Raw genomic sequence first — 19,319 nt, 5'->3', positions numbered from 1 at the left:
CACCCGCGCGTCCTGCGTACACAAATGTCAGCCCAAAATCATCCATGCAAGCTAGGCACGTTTTTAATTCCTTTTGAATTTTTTATTGTAACAGTTCATGTGAATTCAAAGAATTGGTAACAGCTTTTACAATTATTTTTAGTTGTTATTCACTTTTTTTTTTAATTCAATTTTGAAATCAATTCATTAAATTGATTTGGCTGTTATAACAATTAATTAAAATGTATTGAATTCGAAAATTCAATACAAAAGCTGTTACATCCTCCCCTGAGTATAAAAAGTCACCTTCACTTCTGTTTTTTCCACTTGCAAAAACGAGCACAAAGCACACTTGTTTTCCCTTCATTCTTCTTCGTCTTTCTCTGATCGAGTTCACTGTTGTGGTTTGCCAGAATTTCCAGCCTGTGCTTGACTGGAAGTTCGTACCCGCTGCATCCTGGGAAACAGATACCAACAAACCTTAAGCACTCCGAATAGGTGGTAAATCTGTTTTAAGGAGACTGTTTTTATGCAGGCCTTGGGTTCCGTTTTTTTTTTTTCAATTCGGTTTCTTCCTCTTCTGTTCTTCATTTATTATTTTCGATTGCTAGTTTACACTATTGTTTAAATTAGCTAACATATAATTTGTTATCTCATTGTGATATGTTCTTACAATCTTAAAACAGACTTATACCCTGACATTGAGATGGCAACTGATACCGTTGATGACATTCCGTATGTCCCTGTTGCTGCACCATCTGTTGTGAAGGAACCAGCCTCTGTGGCAATTCCTGTCAATCATGCGGAAAGGCCTGAAAAATTCAATGGCCAGAATTTCAAACAGTGGCAGCAAAAGATGTTCTTTTACTTGACCACATTGAACCTTGCGAGGTTTTTGACCGAGGATGCTCCTAAGCCCAAAGAGGGTGAAACAGATATTCAAGTTACAAGTGCAATTGATGCATGGCACGATTCAGATTTTTTGTGTAAAAATTATGTAATGAATGGCCTTAGTGACTCCTTGTATAATGTATACATAGGAAAGAAAACAGCCAAGGAGCTATGGGAATCCTTAGACCGAAAATATAAAACCGAGGATGCGGGTACCAAAAAGTTTGTTGTTGGTCGCTTCCTAGATTTTAAAATGGTGGATTCTAAAACAGTAATAAGTCAAGTACAAGAACTTCAAATTATATTATCTGAAATCCTTGCGGAAGGGATGCATCTAAGCGAAACTTTTCAAGTTACCGCAATTATTGAAAAATTGCCTCCTGCTTGGAAAGATTTCAAGAGCTATTTGAAGCATAAACGAAAGGAGATGAATATTGAAGGGCTGGTTGTTAAGCTCAGAATTGAGGAAGACAACAGAAATGCAGAAAGAATAGGGGCTATTTCTATGGCAAAGACAAATTTTGTTGAACATGGACCTAAAAAAAAAAAAAAAAATTGGGCCCTAAAGGAGGAATTTCCAAGAAACAAACAAAGTTTCAAGGAAAATGTTATAATTGTGATAAGATGGGTCACAAGGCTTCAGATTGTAAATTGCCTAAAAAGAAGCGAGAGGCGAATGTGGTGGAAAACATCACTCAACATGTTTTAGATATAAACCTCTCTGCAGTGGTTTCAGAAGTGAATCTGGTTGGCTCTAATCCAAGAGAATGGTGGATAGATACAGGAGCAACTAGACATGTTTGCTCGGACAAAGGGTTATTCACTTCATTTGAAGCTGTTAGCAATGGAGAAAAGCTATTCATGGGGAATTCGGCTACGTCTGAGATTGAGGGTCAACAGAAGGTGATTTTGAAGATGACTTCTGGGAAAGAACTGACTCTGAACAATGTGCTTTATGTGCCAGAAATTCGGAAGAACTTGGTGTCTGGATCGCTGCTGAATAAACATGGTTTCCGAATGGTGTTTAAGTCAGATATGGTAGTTTTGTCTAAAAATGGGATGTATGTGGGAAAGGGTTATGTTGATGATGGGCTATTTAAGCTCAATGTAATGACTTTGAAACCAACAATTAATAATAAAGCTATAATTTCTGCTTATTTGCTTGAGTCTTCTAATCTTTGGCATGGTAGATTAGGACATGTTAATTTTAATTCTTTGCGTAAATTAATTAACATGAAGCATATTCCCAAATTTCAAATTGATTTGAAACATAAGTGTGAAACTTGTGTTGAGGCAAAACTAACTAGGTCATCTTTCCAAATAATTAAAAGATATACCCAACCACTTGATTTAATACATAGTGATATTTGTGACTTTAAATCTATTCAAACAAGAGGTGGTAATAAATATTTTATTACCTTTATAGATGATTGCACAAAATATTGCTATCTATATTTGTTGAAAAGTAAAGATGAAGCTTTAGAAAAGTTTATTCTCTACAAAAATGAAGTTGAGAATCAACTTAATAGAAAAATCAAAGAATTAAGGAGTGACCGTGGTGGTGAGTATGTTGTTCCGTTTATGTCACTATGTGAACAAAGTGGAATCATACATCAAGTCACGGCTCCATATTCACCTCAATCTAATGAGATTGCAGAACAAAAGAATCGAACTTTAAAGGAAATGATGAATGCAATGTTGATAAGTTCTGGGTTACCCCAGAATATGTGGGGAGAAGCTGTTTTGTCAGCTAATTATTTATTAAATAAGATACCCCGAAAGCAAGAAGATAAAACCCCATATGAGTTATGGAAAGGTAGATCACCTTCATATAAATTCTTACGAGTGTGGGGGTGTCTTGCTAAAGTAGTGGTTCCTTTAAATAAAAAAGTGAAAATAGGACAAAAAACTGTTGACTGCATTTTCATTGGTTATGCACAAAACAATAGTGCATATCAATTTTTGGTGCATGAGTCTAAAGTTTCAGATGTCCACAAAAATACGATAATAGAATCAAGAAATGCATCGTTTTTCGAACATGTGTATTCTTGCAATTCTAGAGTGGAATTGAGAGAATTGGAACAACTTCATGAAACAACCCTTGAAAATGAAGAAAATGATCAAGCACCAGAAGAAGAAGAACAAGAAATTAAGGTTAGACGTAGTAAAAGAGCTAGAATAGAAAAGTCTTTTGGTCCAGACTTTCTGACGTATTTGCTAGAAAATGAACCTCAAAGCTTCGAAGAAGCTGTAACTTCAGCTGAAGGCACTTTATGGAAAGAAGCCATTAACAGTGAAGTTGAATCCATTTTACAAAATCATACTTGGGAGCTAATAGATCTTCCTCCAGGATGTAAACCTTTGGGGTATAAGTGGATTTTCAAAAAGAAAATGAAAGCTGATGGATCAATCGATAAGTACAAGGCTAGGCTTGTAATTAAAGGTTATAGGCAACGAGAAGGCCTTGATTATTTTGATACTTATTCTCCTGTTACGAGAATAAATTCCATACGGATGATAATAGTAATTGCAGCTTTGCGCAATCTCGAGATACATCAAATGGATGTAAAGACGACTTTTCTAAATGGAGATTTAGATGAAGAAATCTACATGGAGCAACCTGAAGGTTTTATAGCTCCAGGACAAGGAAAAAAGTTTGTAAATTGGTTAAGTCATTATATGGCTTGAAACAAGCACCGAAACAGTGGCATGAGAAATTTGATCATACAATAATCACAAGTGGCTTTAAGATCAACGAGTGTGACAAATGTGTTTATGTTAAATAAACAGAAAATGACTATGTAATTTTATGTTTATATGTTGATGACATGCTCATTGTTGGGAGTAATGATGATATGATTAAATCTACTAAGAATATGTTGAAGTCTAAGTTTGACATGAAAGACATGGGTTTTGCAGATGTCATTTTGGGAATTAAAATCTCAAGGGCTTCTAATGGACTTATTTTAAGTCAAACTCATTATGTAGATAAAATTCTTGGGAAATTTAATAAAGAGGATAATACTATGTCTAAAACTCCATTAGATACTAGTATTCATCTATCAAAAAACAGAGGAGAGGGTATTTCTCAAGTTGAATATGCTAGAATAATAGGTAGTCTGATGTATTTAACAAGTTGTACCAGACCAGACCTAGCCTATACAGTAAGCAAACTTAGTAGATATACGAGTAATCCGGGAACTGATCACTGGAAAGCTATCGTAAGAGTACTTAGGTATCTTCGATATACTCGTAATTATGGACTGCACTATATTAGGTATCCAGAAGTATTAGAAGGATTTAGTGATGCTAACTGGATATCAGATGTAAAAGATTCAAAATCTACTAGCGGCTATGTGTTTACACTAGCAGGTGCAGTTGTATCATGGAGATCTTCTAAACAGACAGTAATTGCTAGATCTACAATGGAATCTGAATTCATTGCATTAGATAAATGTGGTGAAGAAGCAGAATGGCTACGCAATTTTTTAGAAGGTATTCCAAAATGGCCAAAGCCTGTGCCTACGATTTGTATACATTGCGATAGTCAATCAGTTATCGGTAGGGCACAAAGTAATATGTATAATGATAAGTGTAAACACATACGTCATAGACATAATACCATTAGACAACTTATTTATACTGGAGTTATTTCTATTGACTATGTAAGGTCAAAGGATAACATAGCGGATCCGCTAACCAAAGGGTTAAATAGAGAGCTAGTAGAAAAATCATCGAGGGGGATGTGATTAAAACCTATAGATTGATTAGTCAATAACGAAGGAAAACCTAACCTAGTAGACTGGAAATCCCAAGATCTAGGTTCAATTAGATAACCTATTTGTTAAAGACTAAAGATTGATCACTGTGGGGTCATTCTCTTGAGATGATTACCTCATTAACCATTCATATGATGAAACAGTGATTCCTGTGGGGAATAAGGTTGAGCTAGGCTCTTAATGATTCTTATGCATCGAAAATTCGAGCAGAGTAATGCGGGTTACTCTTAATTAAGATATCACCTATGTGAGAGAGAAGTGAGGCCGCTTCAAAGGGAGCTATAAAGGGTTCAGCTCTTAGAAACTCTTGCAGAACCAGGCAGATGTTCAAGGCCAAAACGAACATAATCATGAGAACTCAACAGTGTTAGGAGAAATACCTATGTGTAGTATATGATCGTTTACACTAATGGCAGAACAGTTCAAAGACATCGCGTCTACTGATAAGCTAGTAAAGTAATTATACTATTACAAGAGAAGGTTCAAAGGATAACACCTACCTATCATGTGCTAGGTATCAATCCAATAAACTCGATCATTAAGAGTTAAAAATAGTTTTGATGTCAAAATTTAGCGGTTTTCTTGTTTTACTGCCAATTTTCATTCATGTGGGGGATTGTTGAAAAAATAGCATAACATGCTATTTTGAGAGCACATTTTGAGTGGGTCCCACTTAACGAAAGTGGAAAATATTGTGAGGTTCGGATTCTACTCCGTTGATACTTCAATAGTATAATTTTATTTTCTCAAAATGGTGCTTGGGTGAATGAGAAATTGTCTCTCAAAGTTCACCCTTGAAGTTGGAAATTTGAAAAAAAATGAGTCTTATCCCACATGGGAAAAAGAAGCCTAGGAATTAGTGTTTAAATATAAATACTTAACCATGCATGAGTAAGAATTATGAGGATAGATGCTCTCTCCACACGCGCGTGCGCAGGGGGGGTGCGAATTCAAGCCCGATTTGGTTGAACTCGTGTGCGCCCGCGCGTCCTGTGTACACGAATGTCAGCCCAAAATCATCCATGCAAGCTAGGCACGTTTTTAATTCCTTTTGAATTTTTTATTGTAACAGTTCATGTGAATTCAAAGAATTGGTAACAGCTTTTACAATTATTTTTAGTTGTTATTCACGTTTTTTTGAATTCAATTTTGAAATCAATTCATTAAATTGATTTGGCTGTTATAACAATTGATTAAAATGTATTGAATTCGAAAATTCAATACAAAAGCTGTTACATCCTCCCTTGAGTATAAAAAGGCACCTTCACTTCTGTTTTTTCCACTTGCAAAAACGAGCACAAAGCACACTTGTTTTCCCTTCATTCTTCTTCGTCTTTCTCTGATTGAGTTCACTGTTGTGGTTCGCCGGAATTTCCAGCCTGTGCTTGACTGGAAGTTCGTACCCGCTGCATCCTGAGAAACAGATACCAACAAACCTTAAGCACTCCGAATAGGTGGTAAATCTGTTTTAAGGAGACTGTTTTTGTGCAGGCCTCGGGTTCCGTTTTTTTTTTATTTCAATTCGGTTTCTTCCTCTTCTGTTCTTCATTTATTATTTCCGATTGCTAGTTTACACTATTGTTTAAATTAGCTAACATATAATTTGTTATCTCACTGTGATATATTCTTACACACAACACATTTAACAATAGGCAATCTCTATCTTACATGCATATAAGATACATCCCCTTCACATGAACAGTGCATGTGTGGAGTCCACGCACTGTTTATGTGAGGATGATTTATCTTACATGCATGTAAGATAAGTGGATCCTTAACAATATCTTTGTTTTATATTTATAGGCTCATTCTAATTTTTTGGTATATTCTTGTGCGTCTTTTCACTTATTAATTTCTTCTTTCTTTATAATAATAATTTTTTAGTAGACAAAAGTTTTTGTGAAAGTACAAGCGATTTAGATAAAATTTTTTGTGAAAGTACAAGTGATTTAGAGTTTACATTCTGATCATATAAGTGGAAAAAGAATTAATTTGGGGGTTTATTGGAGGATATTGAAGAGAAGGTTTCTTGATTTTCAGAGGTCAAGGAAGGTTTTTTTAGGCATCAAGGTACAATTGCTTAATTATATGTTTTCTTTTCTTGTTTTAAAGCAATTTTTTTTTTTGTTTTTAAAGGAAACTACTGCTTCAATGGAAGAGGGGTTTCTGAGGTACAATTTATTCAAATTAATTAAATAGCGTTTCATTGTTTTTAAAGCAATTTCATCTTTTCTATAATTTATAATTTATTACGTATGCGAGGAAGGGTACTACCGTAATTTAGGCATAAACCGAAGGATAATAAATTCCAATTCAGAAAATAATGAAGCCACAACCACAAGTCGGGTTGGGCAAATATCCTGCTCGGCGAACTGAGTTGAATGGATCGGTTCCTTAATGTAGGAAGTAGGAAGTAGGAACTGAATGCAAACCGGAACTAAAATCCTTATTGATTTGGTTCGGTTTAGTTCGGATTTGTTTGGTTCTTTTCGGTTTGGACTCTATAATTTCCAAGAATCTCATGGGTTTCACCATTTTTCCAACATTTCCAACACTTTCCCATAATTTCAATATTTTCGCAATAACCAAACACATCCTACCCTTGGGGGTCGCCAAGCACCGGCAATAGTCAAATAAACCCAAGAAAAAAAAAAGAAACAAAATAAAAATTTGATACTGTTATGAAAATTTAACCAATTCCAGAATTCCGTCGAATAATAACTATTTTACATAATCAGAGATTAATGAGATACATTAAAATGTAAATCGAAAATTTTGATGTTAAATTTTATTGAATATTTATAAAATGGATTAAAGGGAGAAGAAAAAAAAAAGTCGACGGGCTGTGACAAATGGGGCTGACGGACGACTGTCGCGGGGTGGTGTGAGAGAGGAGCGGCCTGTGTGTATAGTGTGAGGATGACGAACGGGTTGTGGCTGATGGACGGCTAAGGGCTGACGGTGGTTGCATGGAGTGTGAGCGCTTATATGTGGTCAGTGGTGTGAGGCTGTGACCAGCCGTGAGTGAATCAGTTTTCGGGGTTTTGTGTTTTGCTATTTTTCGTTTATATTTACTTTTTTTTTTTTTTTTTAATTGAGACGAGAACGGGTGAGTTTTTTAACTTACAGAATCGAATTAAATCGAACTGACAAATCTGAGTTGTGTCAAACTGAACCGAATGTCTATCCACGCCAAGCCGCAGCAATCACTCCAAGATTCGCTTGGCACAACAGAAAAACACCTGAGAATCAAGTAATGGCAGCATCGTAATTAAACTAAACCTGGAGCCTAATTCAGAACACACATTACGCATGCAACAACTATACGACACACACAACCACGAAACAGTGACACTGCTGACGAAAAAGAAAATTGATTCTACATGAAAGAACCTTCGCTTTCGCTTTCGCTTTCTCGTTTCCGCAAGAAATCGGCCTCAAAAGTGAAGCTAATTTGCAGCTTCAATGGCGCATTCCACGTCCAGCCATCCTCCAACAATCTAAGGTACATTGGCGGCGAGACTCGCATCATCTCCGTGGACCGCACCATCTCTTTCCCCAAGCTCCGTTTAAAGATCTCCGATATTTGCTCTAGTATTCCCTCTTTTACCCTGAAGTACCGGCTGCCCCTCAACCCGGACCGGAAACAGGGCGACGACACCCCTCTTGTCTTGATCGCCTCCGACGACGACGTACGGTGCATGGTCGAAGAGTATGATAAGCTCGAATCGTGCGGTAAGCACGCAAGGCTTTGGGTTTTTGTGTGCACTGATTTATGTGATGATGATAAATGTAGTTTTAATAATAATGGGGTTGTTAAAGGGAAGGGTGTTGCTGATGATTCGTTGAGGAAGAAGGTAATGAAACAACAGTTGTCAGCCAAACAATCTTGTGATAGCCCACTTATTGATTTAGATTTTGGCCTGGAAGAACCAAATGATTTGGTGGTTAAAAATGACCCTTTTCGAGTGAATGTGGCTAATGGATTAGAGAATGGGCGTTTGCGGCCATTGAATCCGAGGGATGGGAATGTTAGAAACATAGCTGTTGAGGCAAATGCTTCGGTAGAATGCTTGGTGGGGCGATCTTTTCAGGGATTCTGTTATGGGGGTGGAAATACTACATTGATGGGAAACAGTGTTGATTGTAAGTGGGATTTTGGGAACACTGGGCAGATGCCTTTTAGTAATTTCAATAGCGAAAATATCATGCCATGGGGCGCAACTTGTGGATCGGTGAATAATCATTTGGGAGTGCAGTCTTGCAGTAATCTGCCGGTTGGAAGTGGCTGTCCTGTGAATTCTTCCTGTGTTGGTGACAGAGTTTGTTGTGCTTGTCAAAGTGGACTTCGCGGCAATAGGTTTGCTGTGAATGATGCTAGATATCAGCGAAATTATTCAAATTATGCGAGAAAAAATAACAATTTGGTTGAAGTGGGAAACTATAGAGGTGCTAGATTGGATGGGAAAATTCCAGCGGGGAAATGCTATCTTGGAATCAGGCCAAAGTCAAACATCTCAAAGCAAGGAAAGTCTATGGGATTGTACAATGCCAATTTGTCGAGTCCCTGGGCTGGTTTTACTGAGCTTGCTTCAGAAGGAGTGGTGAGTGTGATGGGTTCTTGCTTCAATAAAGGCATCTCCACTTTTGATGTCCAATATGGTGAGAAATTTAGAGAACATGGTGGCCCTACAATTTCACAATATGGGCTTTCAAATCTGGTGGAGAGTCAATTAGCTTGTCATAGCACATGTAATGTTGCAGGTGATCAATTTTTCCTGTCGCATACTGCTATTAACAATCCATCAACATTTGTAAGAGTAATGAACACAAAGGATGATATGTTGACTGGCTCTAAGCTTGAGCGACATGAAGTTCAATGTCAGGCTCTATATGAGAATTTTCATGGAATGCCTATAACTTGCAAACCCATTCATCCTGAACTTGAGAATGAAAAGCTACTGATTGACTCAGAGGAGAGTGCTAACATATCTGGTCTTTCAAATAATATGAACTACAGAAATGGAACAGCATCGGGATGCAACATGAAGAACGGCACTAAAAATTTGCAAGGTGGAGTTGCGTCTTCGATGGATCTTTTGTATAACCTTTCTTTGTCATCCTCCAAAGAAATAGAACCTCCCCAGATTTCTGCCTTGCAGAATGCAGCTACAGAAAGAAATGATGAGCATAAAGAAGAAATTCATCTGGACCCTGTAGAAGAAAAGGTATTACTTAAAAGCTATGCTACGATTGGAGCTAAATGAATATATTCATATGTTTTCCAGACTAATAGCACCGTTTTCTGACTTTTCTTAGGTCGAGACCAAAAAGACTTGTGAATGCTCAAAGGTAATTGGTGAAATCTCTAGTAGATCGGCAGCATACTTCACTAATACAGCCAATGCAGAACTGCAGGTATCCTATTAAACATATGCAAATTGTATGTCTTTTATATGAAAACAACTTATAATTCTGTTACATTTTGCAGACTATAAAAACTTCGGATCTTGAATATATAAAAGAACTTGGATCGGGTACATTTGGAACTGTTTTCTATGGAAAATGGAAGGGTTCTGATGTTGCCATTAAGAGGATAAAGCCAAGCTGCTTCGCTGAAGGTTCGTTGCAGGAGGATCGACTGGTAATTACCCCTATGTCCTCTGAAAATCAACTCTTAAAAGACTTTCATCATCAAATTTTATTTATTATATGGTTATTCTGATTTGGAGCATTTACAACCAAGATTTGAATTTAGAATCTCCTATGCCAGTATAAGGATCATTTTGCATGAGGAGTTTCTTCTGAAGTCTTCGATTCTTCTAACACGTATAATGCGGACAGCTCAATAGTTAATGATTTAAAATATATTTTCTTTTGATACATTTGGGTACACCGTATTTGCTGATCAATTATTCTGTAAGGCTACTTATTCATGTTTTTCTTGTTCTTAAGCTTGAACCCTTACCATTCCTTGATTCCCTCCATTCCGCCTTCAAGTTAGACAACCCGGATTTAAGTTTATATTTTAAATACTATAAAAATAAATAAATGAAAAAATCTAAATCTCTCGTGAAGGAGAAGGTGGGCATTTAATGGTTTACGCAGTGGGAAATGAAAGCGTGATAATTCATGCTGTTGAGCCTGGGAAAGAACCCAATGGTTCTTTTTGCAGTGATTAGATGTTCAGTAAACGTTCTAGCATATGAGGTTAGATATCACTGTAGTTCAAACAACTCAATAACACGGGTGTAAAATATGTAATCTGAAGTGGAAAATTTATGGAGAGGAGTTTTCTTTTATCAACAACAATTGAAAACGAGTAACATAATCTCCTTATTTACAATTGGGTACAACTACTTCCCTTAGTCAATCAAATAAAGCAAATAAATCATGCCTCAACAAGAAATCAAAGACTTACATAACGTACTGAACAAGACTCTTTTAAAATTGGCAAGTATTAAAAACTTACTAAAATAATTGAACCCTTCTTTGTCCTAAATCAATGGTAGTATCGAAGTCCATATCCTCAATCTTGCCCCAAAGGGATGTATTATGATCATCAGTACTACTGTTTGGCAAATGTAGGCTTGCGCTTTATCTTTTCATTCTGTTGTTTCATACATGCATGCAGATTGCAGACTTCTGGAGGGAAGCACACATGCTTGGTCAGATTCATCATCCAAATGTTGTGGCATTCTATGGTGTAGTTACTGATGGACCTGTGACAAATTTGGCTACAGTTACAGAGTACATGGTTAATGGCTCTCTAAAACAAGTTCTTCGAAGGAAAGATCGGTATTACAATCTCATTCAAGTGTCTTTTTGCTTTTGCTCGTTTATGCAGATATGCTCAATACTTGTTGGCACTTATTGTGCAATCTTGTAGCAAACTTGTTTTTTGAAGTTTACTAGTTCTGACATCATATCCCCTTATGCAATCTTGTAGCAAACTGTTCTTTATGGGCACCCATTTGTGTTTAGTTTTCATAAAAGATGTAGTTTCCAATTTACAGAACAATTGATCGTCGAAAGCGGATAATAATAGCAATGGATGCAGCCTTTGGTATAGAATACCTACATGAGAAGAATATTGTCCACTTCGACCTTAAATCTCATAATTTCCTTGTGAATATGAGGGATCCTCAACGACCAGTGTGCAAGGTATATATCTTAAAAAAATTAAGTGGTTTGGGTGAATTCTTTGTCATTCTTTTCTAGTGGTTGATCAATAACTCCGAACCCAACTGTGTTCACTTATTGGTTTCATTTAAACACTTTAAACTTTAACCCTTTTACCAGATTGGTGATCTGGGATTATCAAAAATTAAACAGAAGACACTTATCTCTGGAGGAGTACGAGGAACTATTCCATGGATGGCACCGGAGCTTTTCAAAAGTAAGGACAACCTAGTAACAGAGAAGGTAAAATGCGCTAATTGAATTTTATAGTTGTGAATATATTCCAATCACATCACTGTATTTTTATTTAATTTCTTATTGACTTTTTTTTTTCTGGTAGGTTGATGTGTACTCATTTGGGGTTGTCATGTGGGAACTTCTAACGGGGGAGGAACCTTATGCAGATTTGCATTCTGAGGAAATAATAGGTACTCTTATGATTGGATTAATATGGTTTCGAACTACTTATTAACTTATATGCTCACATAATATAACTGAATACATCTATAATGATATCTTATCATCATCACTGTACTTTTTTAGGACACATTCTCAATTCCATGGCTCTGGGGACTGGGATTTAAGTTCCTTCGGCAAATGTCTTCTCATAATTTTCTTTTCTCCGTTTTCCTTTTATTCTGGTGTCCTTTCTGTCATTTACAGTGCCATTTGAGAGCTATTATCAATTTTGTAATCATTTTCAAACTTCTCCATATATTATTGGTTTTTTATCTGAGAGATTGAAACTCTGTTAGATGGTTTTGAACTAAACTTTGTCAGATCCCATCATTAGCTGTGGGTTTTGACAACTTGTTTTGTTTATGTTTTTGGTGAGATGTTATGGGCAGGAGGCCAGGGATCTAACCTTTTCAGCCTTGATGTTTTTGAATTCTGTCAAACAGATAGTATTTTGGGTAGCTTCTCATGGTTATAGGGTTCACGCTACTGTGCTGACTGGTGTAAAAAGTAATAAATTAGATTAACATTTTTTTTGGCAGAATTATCCCTTTTAACATTTACTTGTTTGCTAATTTCTACATCATTTTGGCTGATTCACATGTACTTATTCAATTCTTGGGGATTCTTTTAGCCGGCATAATAAAGGGCAATCTTGGACCTAAAATCCCAAGCTGGTGTGAACCAACCTGGAGATCATTGATGGAAAGGTGCTGGTCATCAGATCCCAAATCTAGGCCAGCCTTCTCAGAGATAACAAAAGAGCTTCGGGCCATGGCAGCAGCCATGAACATTAAGTGACTTAAAGGCTGAGCCATAGGCCCAGCAAACTATTACTCCTTTAGCATATAATGTAAATTTACAAGGACCCTTTGGAACTCGGCAAGCTGAGACGTTGTTGTGTCGTCCACTGTCATGTCTGATATGAAAGATGAAAGATTGATGGCCACGAGTTTATCATGTTAGGGGGCTGGTAGTGTATATGCAAGCTGAGAAGAGCTGCTGTAGTGTACATAAATTTTGTAAATCTTCGTAAAGGAGAAACAGGCGAGACCTTGAGTGAGCTTGGAATTTTTTTTGCCTTGGCAACTCATGGTCTCTGATTTCCAATCCTCCTGTTTAGACTAATCTGTTAATATGAGTTCAGGACTTGTTTTAGACGAATGAAGCAACAAATGTGACAATCAAGTAGAAAGAGGCTACTCATAAGTTTTTAATTCAGATTAATACTGAGAGCAAAATTAAACTACAACAATTGCCCCACAAATATACCCTATTTTCTTCTTTAAGAGTAGAAGAAACAGCAGAATCATTTTCTCCATTTGTCTTTTCAGCTTTTAGACCAGGATTTGGCTTATGCTCAATGGCATATATCAGGAAAAATCCAAAGTTGATGAGGTCCAAGCCAGCTACAAGCCTGTAAAATGAATCCAATCTGCAATCATTAAAAATTTTGTGACAGCTGCTTGGACAAGGCATCGATCATCAGCAATGAAGAATTGACATCTTATCCGTGGCGGCTTTGTCCATAACAAGGGTAGAGGAAGTGAGGATGTCAATGGAATGTTGCCAATTTGGGTGCAATGATCACATTTTGATTGGTATATGCACAGATGTCCAGCTTCTCAGTGCATCAAGCTTCTACCATGGGCAGATTTTCAAGGAAATTCAATATCCCTGCGGCCTCTTACTATGCTTTTGAAAGAGGGGCCCAATCAAATGCACTTATTGGTAGAGTTACGGTAATGGTGCCTTCTCTGGCTCTAGCAACCTATGTCTGCTGCTGCCATTCTCATTATTCCACTGAAGAGTTCTATCCCTATTTTCTGTAAGCTTGTCACCCCTGAAGAATACAGAAACTGATAATTTTTTTGACTCAGGATCAACCATTTAACTGAATTTAAGATTGTATGATGTACCCTCTTTCCTCTTAAATTTTTTGAGCAGAAGCATAAAAATGCGATCTATGATCATAGATACCGAGGGTGATCAAATTGGCCCCTATTTCAAAAACTTAATAAGAGGTAACACCGCTCCAGGGATATTGAATTTCCCCAAATATCTGTGTATTCCATTTCTGAATCAAATTGCCCCCTATTTCAAAAACGTTACTGATGATCGATGCCTTGTCCAAGCAACTGTGTGATGATAGAAGAAGATTTAAGGGAAAAAAAAACAACTATGTATTCAATAAATAAAACTACGTACCAGTACCTATTTGTACGAAGAACTATTGTTCCTTTAGCATAATCTTCATACAGTGAGCTAACGTGAGTTGGAATTTCAACTTTCATTTTCCTTAAAGCAGCTACCAAAAATTGAAGAATCTGAATTACTAGACTTCCAACACATTTCCTGTATCTGTATCTTTTAGTCCCCGACAGAAACACCAAAAATGCAAGAAACGTTGCAGCTGAACTTAACCCATAACCCCAACTTCGACCCACTTTGTCTTGTTCATAAACAAGAACTGTGACAGCTGTTTGATAAAAAAATTAAACCTGTTGAAGAAATTCACCATTTGGGCCTTTTCCTTGTCATCTGTTTGATCAAACTGGTCTGTTCCGAAACCAGAAACGCTTGACTTGATTCCACCAATTCCTACTCCGTACAAATAGAAGACACCCATTTGCCAACTGCTGGCTTCTTCACATTTGCAGGAAATATCAGCAGCAGGGTGGCAAGTAGGCTGGCGCAGTTGTGGCAGCGCTGTAGAGATAGCCAACATGCATGGAATGGGCCCTGCCGCTGCCGCCCCGGTGAATAAAAATTTGTGTTTATGCCTCATATTAATGTATTCATTTAGGTCTGATTATGATATTCATATTCTCTAGCTAAGACTTGAATATTATCTATACATAGGCGATAATTGAGAAAATTATTGTTACTGATTGTAGAAAACTTCATGAAATGCTTACTATAATTATCTGCAAGTATCTCACCAAACAACCACAAAAGATATCATGATGGGCCCCCGAAATTTGTTGCAACATGGGAAACAGTTGCATTAGGAAGATGCATTCTGCCAACAGCATACGTTATAATGTTAACCACAATTGCCATTGCCCCAAGCCTCTCGCATATTTCATTTTTAAATTCTTTGGGAAAAAAGAAATATTAATAATCAAAGGAGTTAAGTATAGGCGTAGGCAGCCATCATATCGAAGCATTTGAATAATGTAGGCAGAAAGTTGAATGTACTTCTCAAAAATATGGCACAGCACATTTGAAATCAGCGGAATCCATCAATTTAAAATCAATTTCACTTTTACATATATTGAATAAAAATTGAAATTTATATAATCAATTTGATTCATTCATGGCAAGTTGGATTTGAAGTCAACAAATAAATTAACGCTGTTTGCACTTTGAACATATAAACATGCGGTCCATATGCTCACATTGATTAAAAGGAAAGAATTTTATTTACTTAGGCTCCGTTGGGTACAGCTTATTAAATAGAGCTTATAACAGTAGAGCTTATAGCAGTAGAACTTATACCAATAGAGCTTTTGGACAAAAAGTCATTGGGTGTTTGGTTGTCAATAAAAAAAGTACCTTTGAACCATTAAACTGTGTGATATTTTTTTATTATATATTTTTAGAAAAGCTCTCTAACCTCTACTCCCAAAAGCTCAAATTTTGGGCTTTTGCTAGTAGAGGTAAATTAGCTTATTTAAGCTAAAAAAACTCTACTAAAAAAATAACCAAACACCATAAAAATTTTTAAAAAGTGCTTATACGATTAAATAAGCACTTATGGCTCTTAAATAAGCCATACCAAACAGGCACTTATACAGCTGTTTGCCGGGCTTAATATATCGGTAATTAATGAATCATGATTACGAGTTTTCGCAAGATTTTGTTAGTAGGGCATTCTAATTTTGAACTCACGATCGTGAGGGTAATGGTTCGAGTCTCCGTAAAAAATTGTAAGAACTTAATTCCTTTCTCGATTATGGAAAATAATTGAGTAAGGATAGTCTTAAAAAGAGGTAATCTTCTCCTTTACTTTTTTACCTTACATTTTCACTGAACAACGATAGCACTATCTAGAAATGTGTACAACCCTTTCTCCTTTTCTCTAATTGTTCTCCCATGGCTCAATCTGTCTGTACTCTTTCCATAGTTTCATATGCAAGTCCTCATTCCAATTTTAGATATACTTTAATAAAATCGATTAAAACATACAAAAGATTAAGAAAAGCAAAATAGGTAATAAAATAATATTTGTAATCATATTAAACAACAAAATTCATGCTCTTAACAATATGTTTTCTCTCTCATGGCTTGTTCATTTTCACACACACACACACACACACACACACTCACAAAAGAACATGTTCTTTAAAAGGATTTCCCATTTGTCCATCAAGTGTTTTGCTTTTTCTTAGTATTCCAGCTCAAACAACCATGGATTCACAGTTTGCTTGCAGGCTTTATATAATTTAGAAAGCACGAGTTTTCTCGAACCCTTTTGTTTATATCTTTCATCGAAATGTCTTGTTTGATAATGTTGATTTAGCATACCCCCGCTAACCTGAGTGAGCATTCAAATATATGTCCTATATTCATTCGTGGGGGTACTTCTAGTGGGTTGAAAATGATATCAATGTTAGAAAATCGATGGTGGGTGAAGAAGGGCCACAACTAAAATGAAATTGGAAAGAAAATGAAAAACAAGCACAAAGAGGACACTAGAATATTACGTGGTTCGACTTTTATCTTACGTCCACGGGTGAAGACAGAAGGAAAATATTTCACTATACTGGGAAAATTACAACTTCTTTCTAATAATAGGATAGCACAAGTATACCCTCTCTATAATTAGGAAAAACTACTCTCACTTCCTGAAACCCCAATTATACCCAACTCTCTCAATTTAAGAGCAAATATATTTAGCTCTTAAACTCTTAGCTCTCTCAAAATAGAGGAGAGGAACCAAGGAAATGGGATGATTAAAATGAGGGGGTGAGCCCCTTTATTTATAGCCAAAATTGGCTATTAGTTTATTTTTTTTCGATGTTGGTGGCTATCAAAGCCATGTTCCACAATTTCTCTCTTCTTCTTTTTCTTTCTTCTTTCTTCTTCAAACATTTACAAGTTCTACATCTTCAAAATGAGCTATTTCTAGAAGCATTTTCTTGACATTCTCCTACTTGAAAATTTAATTGAGAACCAATCAATCTCCACACCATCTTTTTTGCTTCGTCATTGTCATGTTGCTTACATTTATACTAAGCCATGAGAGGATCTACTCCATACGAACTTGTCAGTATTGATTGGCTTTGGTAATTACATATGCTATGTTCTCCTTTGTATGGATTTTCTATAAATCCACACTTCCGTCTTCTATCACTTCTCGAACCAAGTGGTACTAAACTCCTATATGCTTTGTCCTAGAATGAAAGACTAGATTCCTCGCAATGTGCAAGTCACTCTAACTTTCACAAAACACAGAAATTTTCTCTTGTTCGTGCCCGAGCTCGTTTATTAATCTTTGTATTCAAATAGCTTCCTTGCAAGCTTGTGTAGCTACCATATATTCTGTTTCTGTTGTAGATAAAACCATAACGGTCTGTAATTTCAAAACCCCGCTTACAACTCCTCTTATAAGTGCAAACATATAGCTAGTAGTTGCTTTCCTTTTATCAAGGTCTCCTGCAAAATCTGAATCCACATAACCCCTGATAATAAACTTTGATCCTCCGTAACATGATTCAACATTTAAGGTTCCTCTGATGTGTCTTAGAATCCTTTTCACAGTTTTCCAATATTCTCCACCAGGATTCCCCATGTATCGATTGACTGCTCCCACTGCTTGTGTAATGTTCGGTCTAGTACATATCGTAGCGAACATTAAACTTCTCACCGCTGATGCATACGAATACGGTACTCGAGACATTTCCTTCCGCTCTGCTTCATTACTATGACCCATGCTTGATGATTTCTTGAAATTAACAGGAAGTGGGGTAAAAATTGGCTTACAATCTTGTATGTTGAAGCGCCGTAAGATTTTATTCAAGTAATTTTTCTAAGAAAGCCAAATCTTTATATTATTTATGTCTTAGTAAATTTACATCCCTAGAATCTTGTTTGCTAGTCCTAAGTCCTTCATTTCAAACTCTCTAGACAACCGTGCCTTCAATTCTTGGACTCGCTCTTTATTGGGGCCTGCTACTAACATGTCATCCACGTACAATAGTAAAATGATGAAAGCATTATCTTCAAACCTCTTGTAATATTCACAACGGTCTGAAATGAGTCTGTAGTATTCAAGGCCTATAATAACGGAATCAAATCTCTTATACCAACACATTGGCACCTATTTGAGACAGTATAGATATTTGTTCAACCTGTAAACCAAGTTCTCTCTGCCATTTTCAGCAAAACCTTCTGGTTGGAGCATATAAATTTTTTCTTCAAATTCTCTATGAAGAAATACAGTCTTCACATCTAACTGCTCTAGATGTAGGTCAAATGTAGCACACATCGCCAAGACCATTCTAATTGTCGTGAGTCGAACCACCGGAGAAAATATCTCGTTGAACCCAATACTTTTTTTATAAGCATATCATTTTACCATCAATCTTGCACGATACCGTTCTACTTGGTCATTGCCATCACGCTTGATCTTGTAGACCCATTTATTTCCAATGACTTTTCTTTTATGTAGTAGTGGTATAAGTTTCCATGTTTTATTCTTGTGTAGAGCTTCAATTTCCTCCTGCATTGCTGTCATCCACAAAGCAATATCTGAGCTGTTTAAAGTTTCATGAAAAGTTGATAGCTTTTCATTCTCTGTTAGAAGACAATATGCAACATTGATCTCTATGACATAATCCGAGTGCCATGCTGGCGGTCGTCTCTCACGAGTTGATCGAGGAACTTTTGGAGCCTCAGACTCAATTGGTTCTTGTTCCTCGTGCTCTAGTGTTGCTTCAGAAGAATCTGAATATTCTGGATTATTTTCCACATATACCGGTATAGTCTTTGACTTTTTCTTCACAGTGCTAACATTTTCATCTTTCA

General features: G+C 36.5%; 1 protein-coding gene across 1 annotated transcript; it reads left to right on the top strand.

Moving 5' to 3' along the window:
* The first annotated feature begins 8,016 nt into the window (after positions 1–8,016).
* LOC18055696 lies at positions 8,017–13,389 on the top strand. The gene is made up of 8 exons (XM_006450924.2): positions 8,017–9,877; positions 9,969–10,067; positions 10,141–10,293; positions 11,284–11,447; positions 11,666–11,813; positions 11,952–12,074; positions 12,172–12,259; positions 12,922–13,389. Exons 1-8 carry the CDS (start codon positions 8,033–8,035, stop codon positions 13,086–13,088), a joined length of 2,787 nt encoding a protein of 928 aa, XP_006450987.1. The 5' UTR covers positions 8,017–8,032; the 3' UTR covers positions 13,089–13,389.
* Positions 13,390–19,319: the final 5,930 nt, after the last annotated feature.

This window comes from Citrus clementina, unplaced genomic scaffold (genome assembly GCF_000493195.1).
Source record: "Citrus clementina cultivar Clemenules unplaced genomic scaffold, Citrus_clementina_v1.0 scaffold_1, whole genome shotgun sequence".
Classification (NCBI taxonomy): domain Eukaryota; kingdom Viridiplantae; phylum Streptophyta; class Magnoliopsida; order Sapindales; family Rutaceae; genus Citrus; species Citrus x clementina.
Note: the sequence above shows the minus strand (reverse complement) of the source record. Positions and strands in the feature narration are given on the sequence as shown.

Coding starts and splice junctions, on each gene's coding strand:
- LOC18055696 (XM_006450924.2), top strand. CDS start 8,033: ATGAAAGAACCTTCGCTTTCGCTTTCGCTTTCTCGTTTCCGCAAGAAA. Junction 9,878..9,968: donor TGGACCCTGTAGAAGAAAAG/GTATTACTTAAA, acceptor GACTTTTCTTAG/GTCGAGACCAAAAAGACTTG. Junction 12,260..12,921: donor GCATTCTGAGGAAATAATAG/GTACTCTTATGA, acceptor GGATTCTTTTAG/CCGGCATAATAAAGGGCAAT.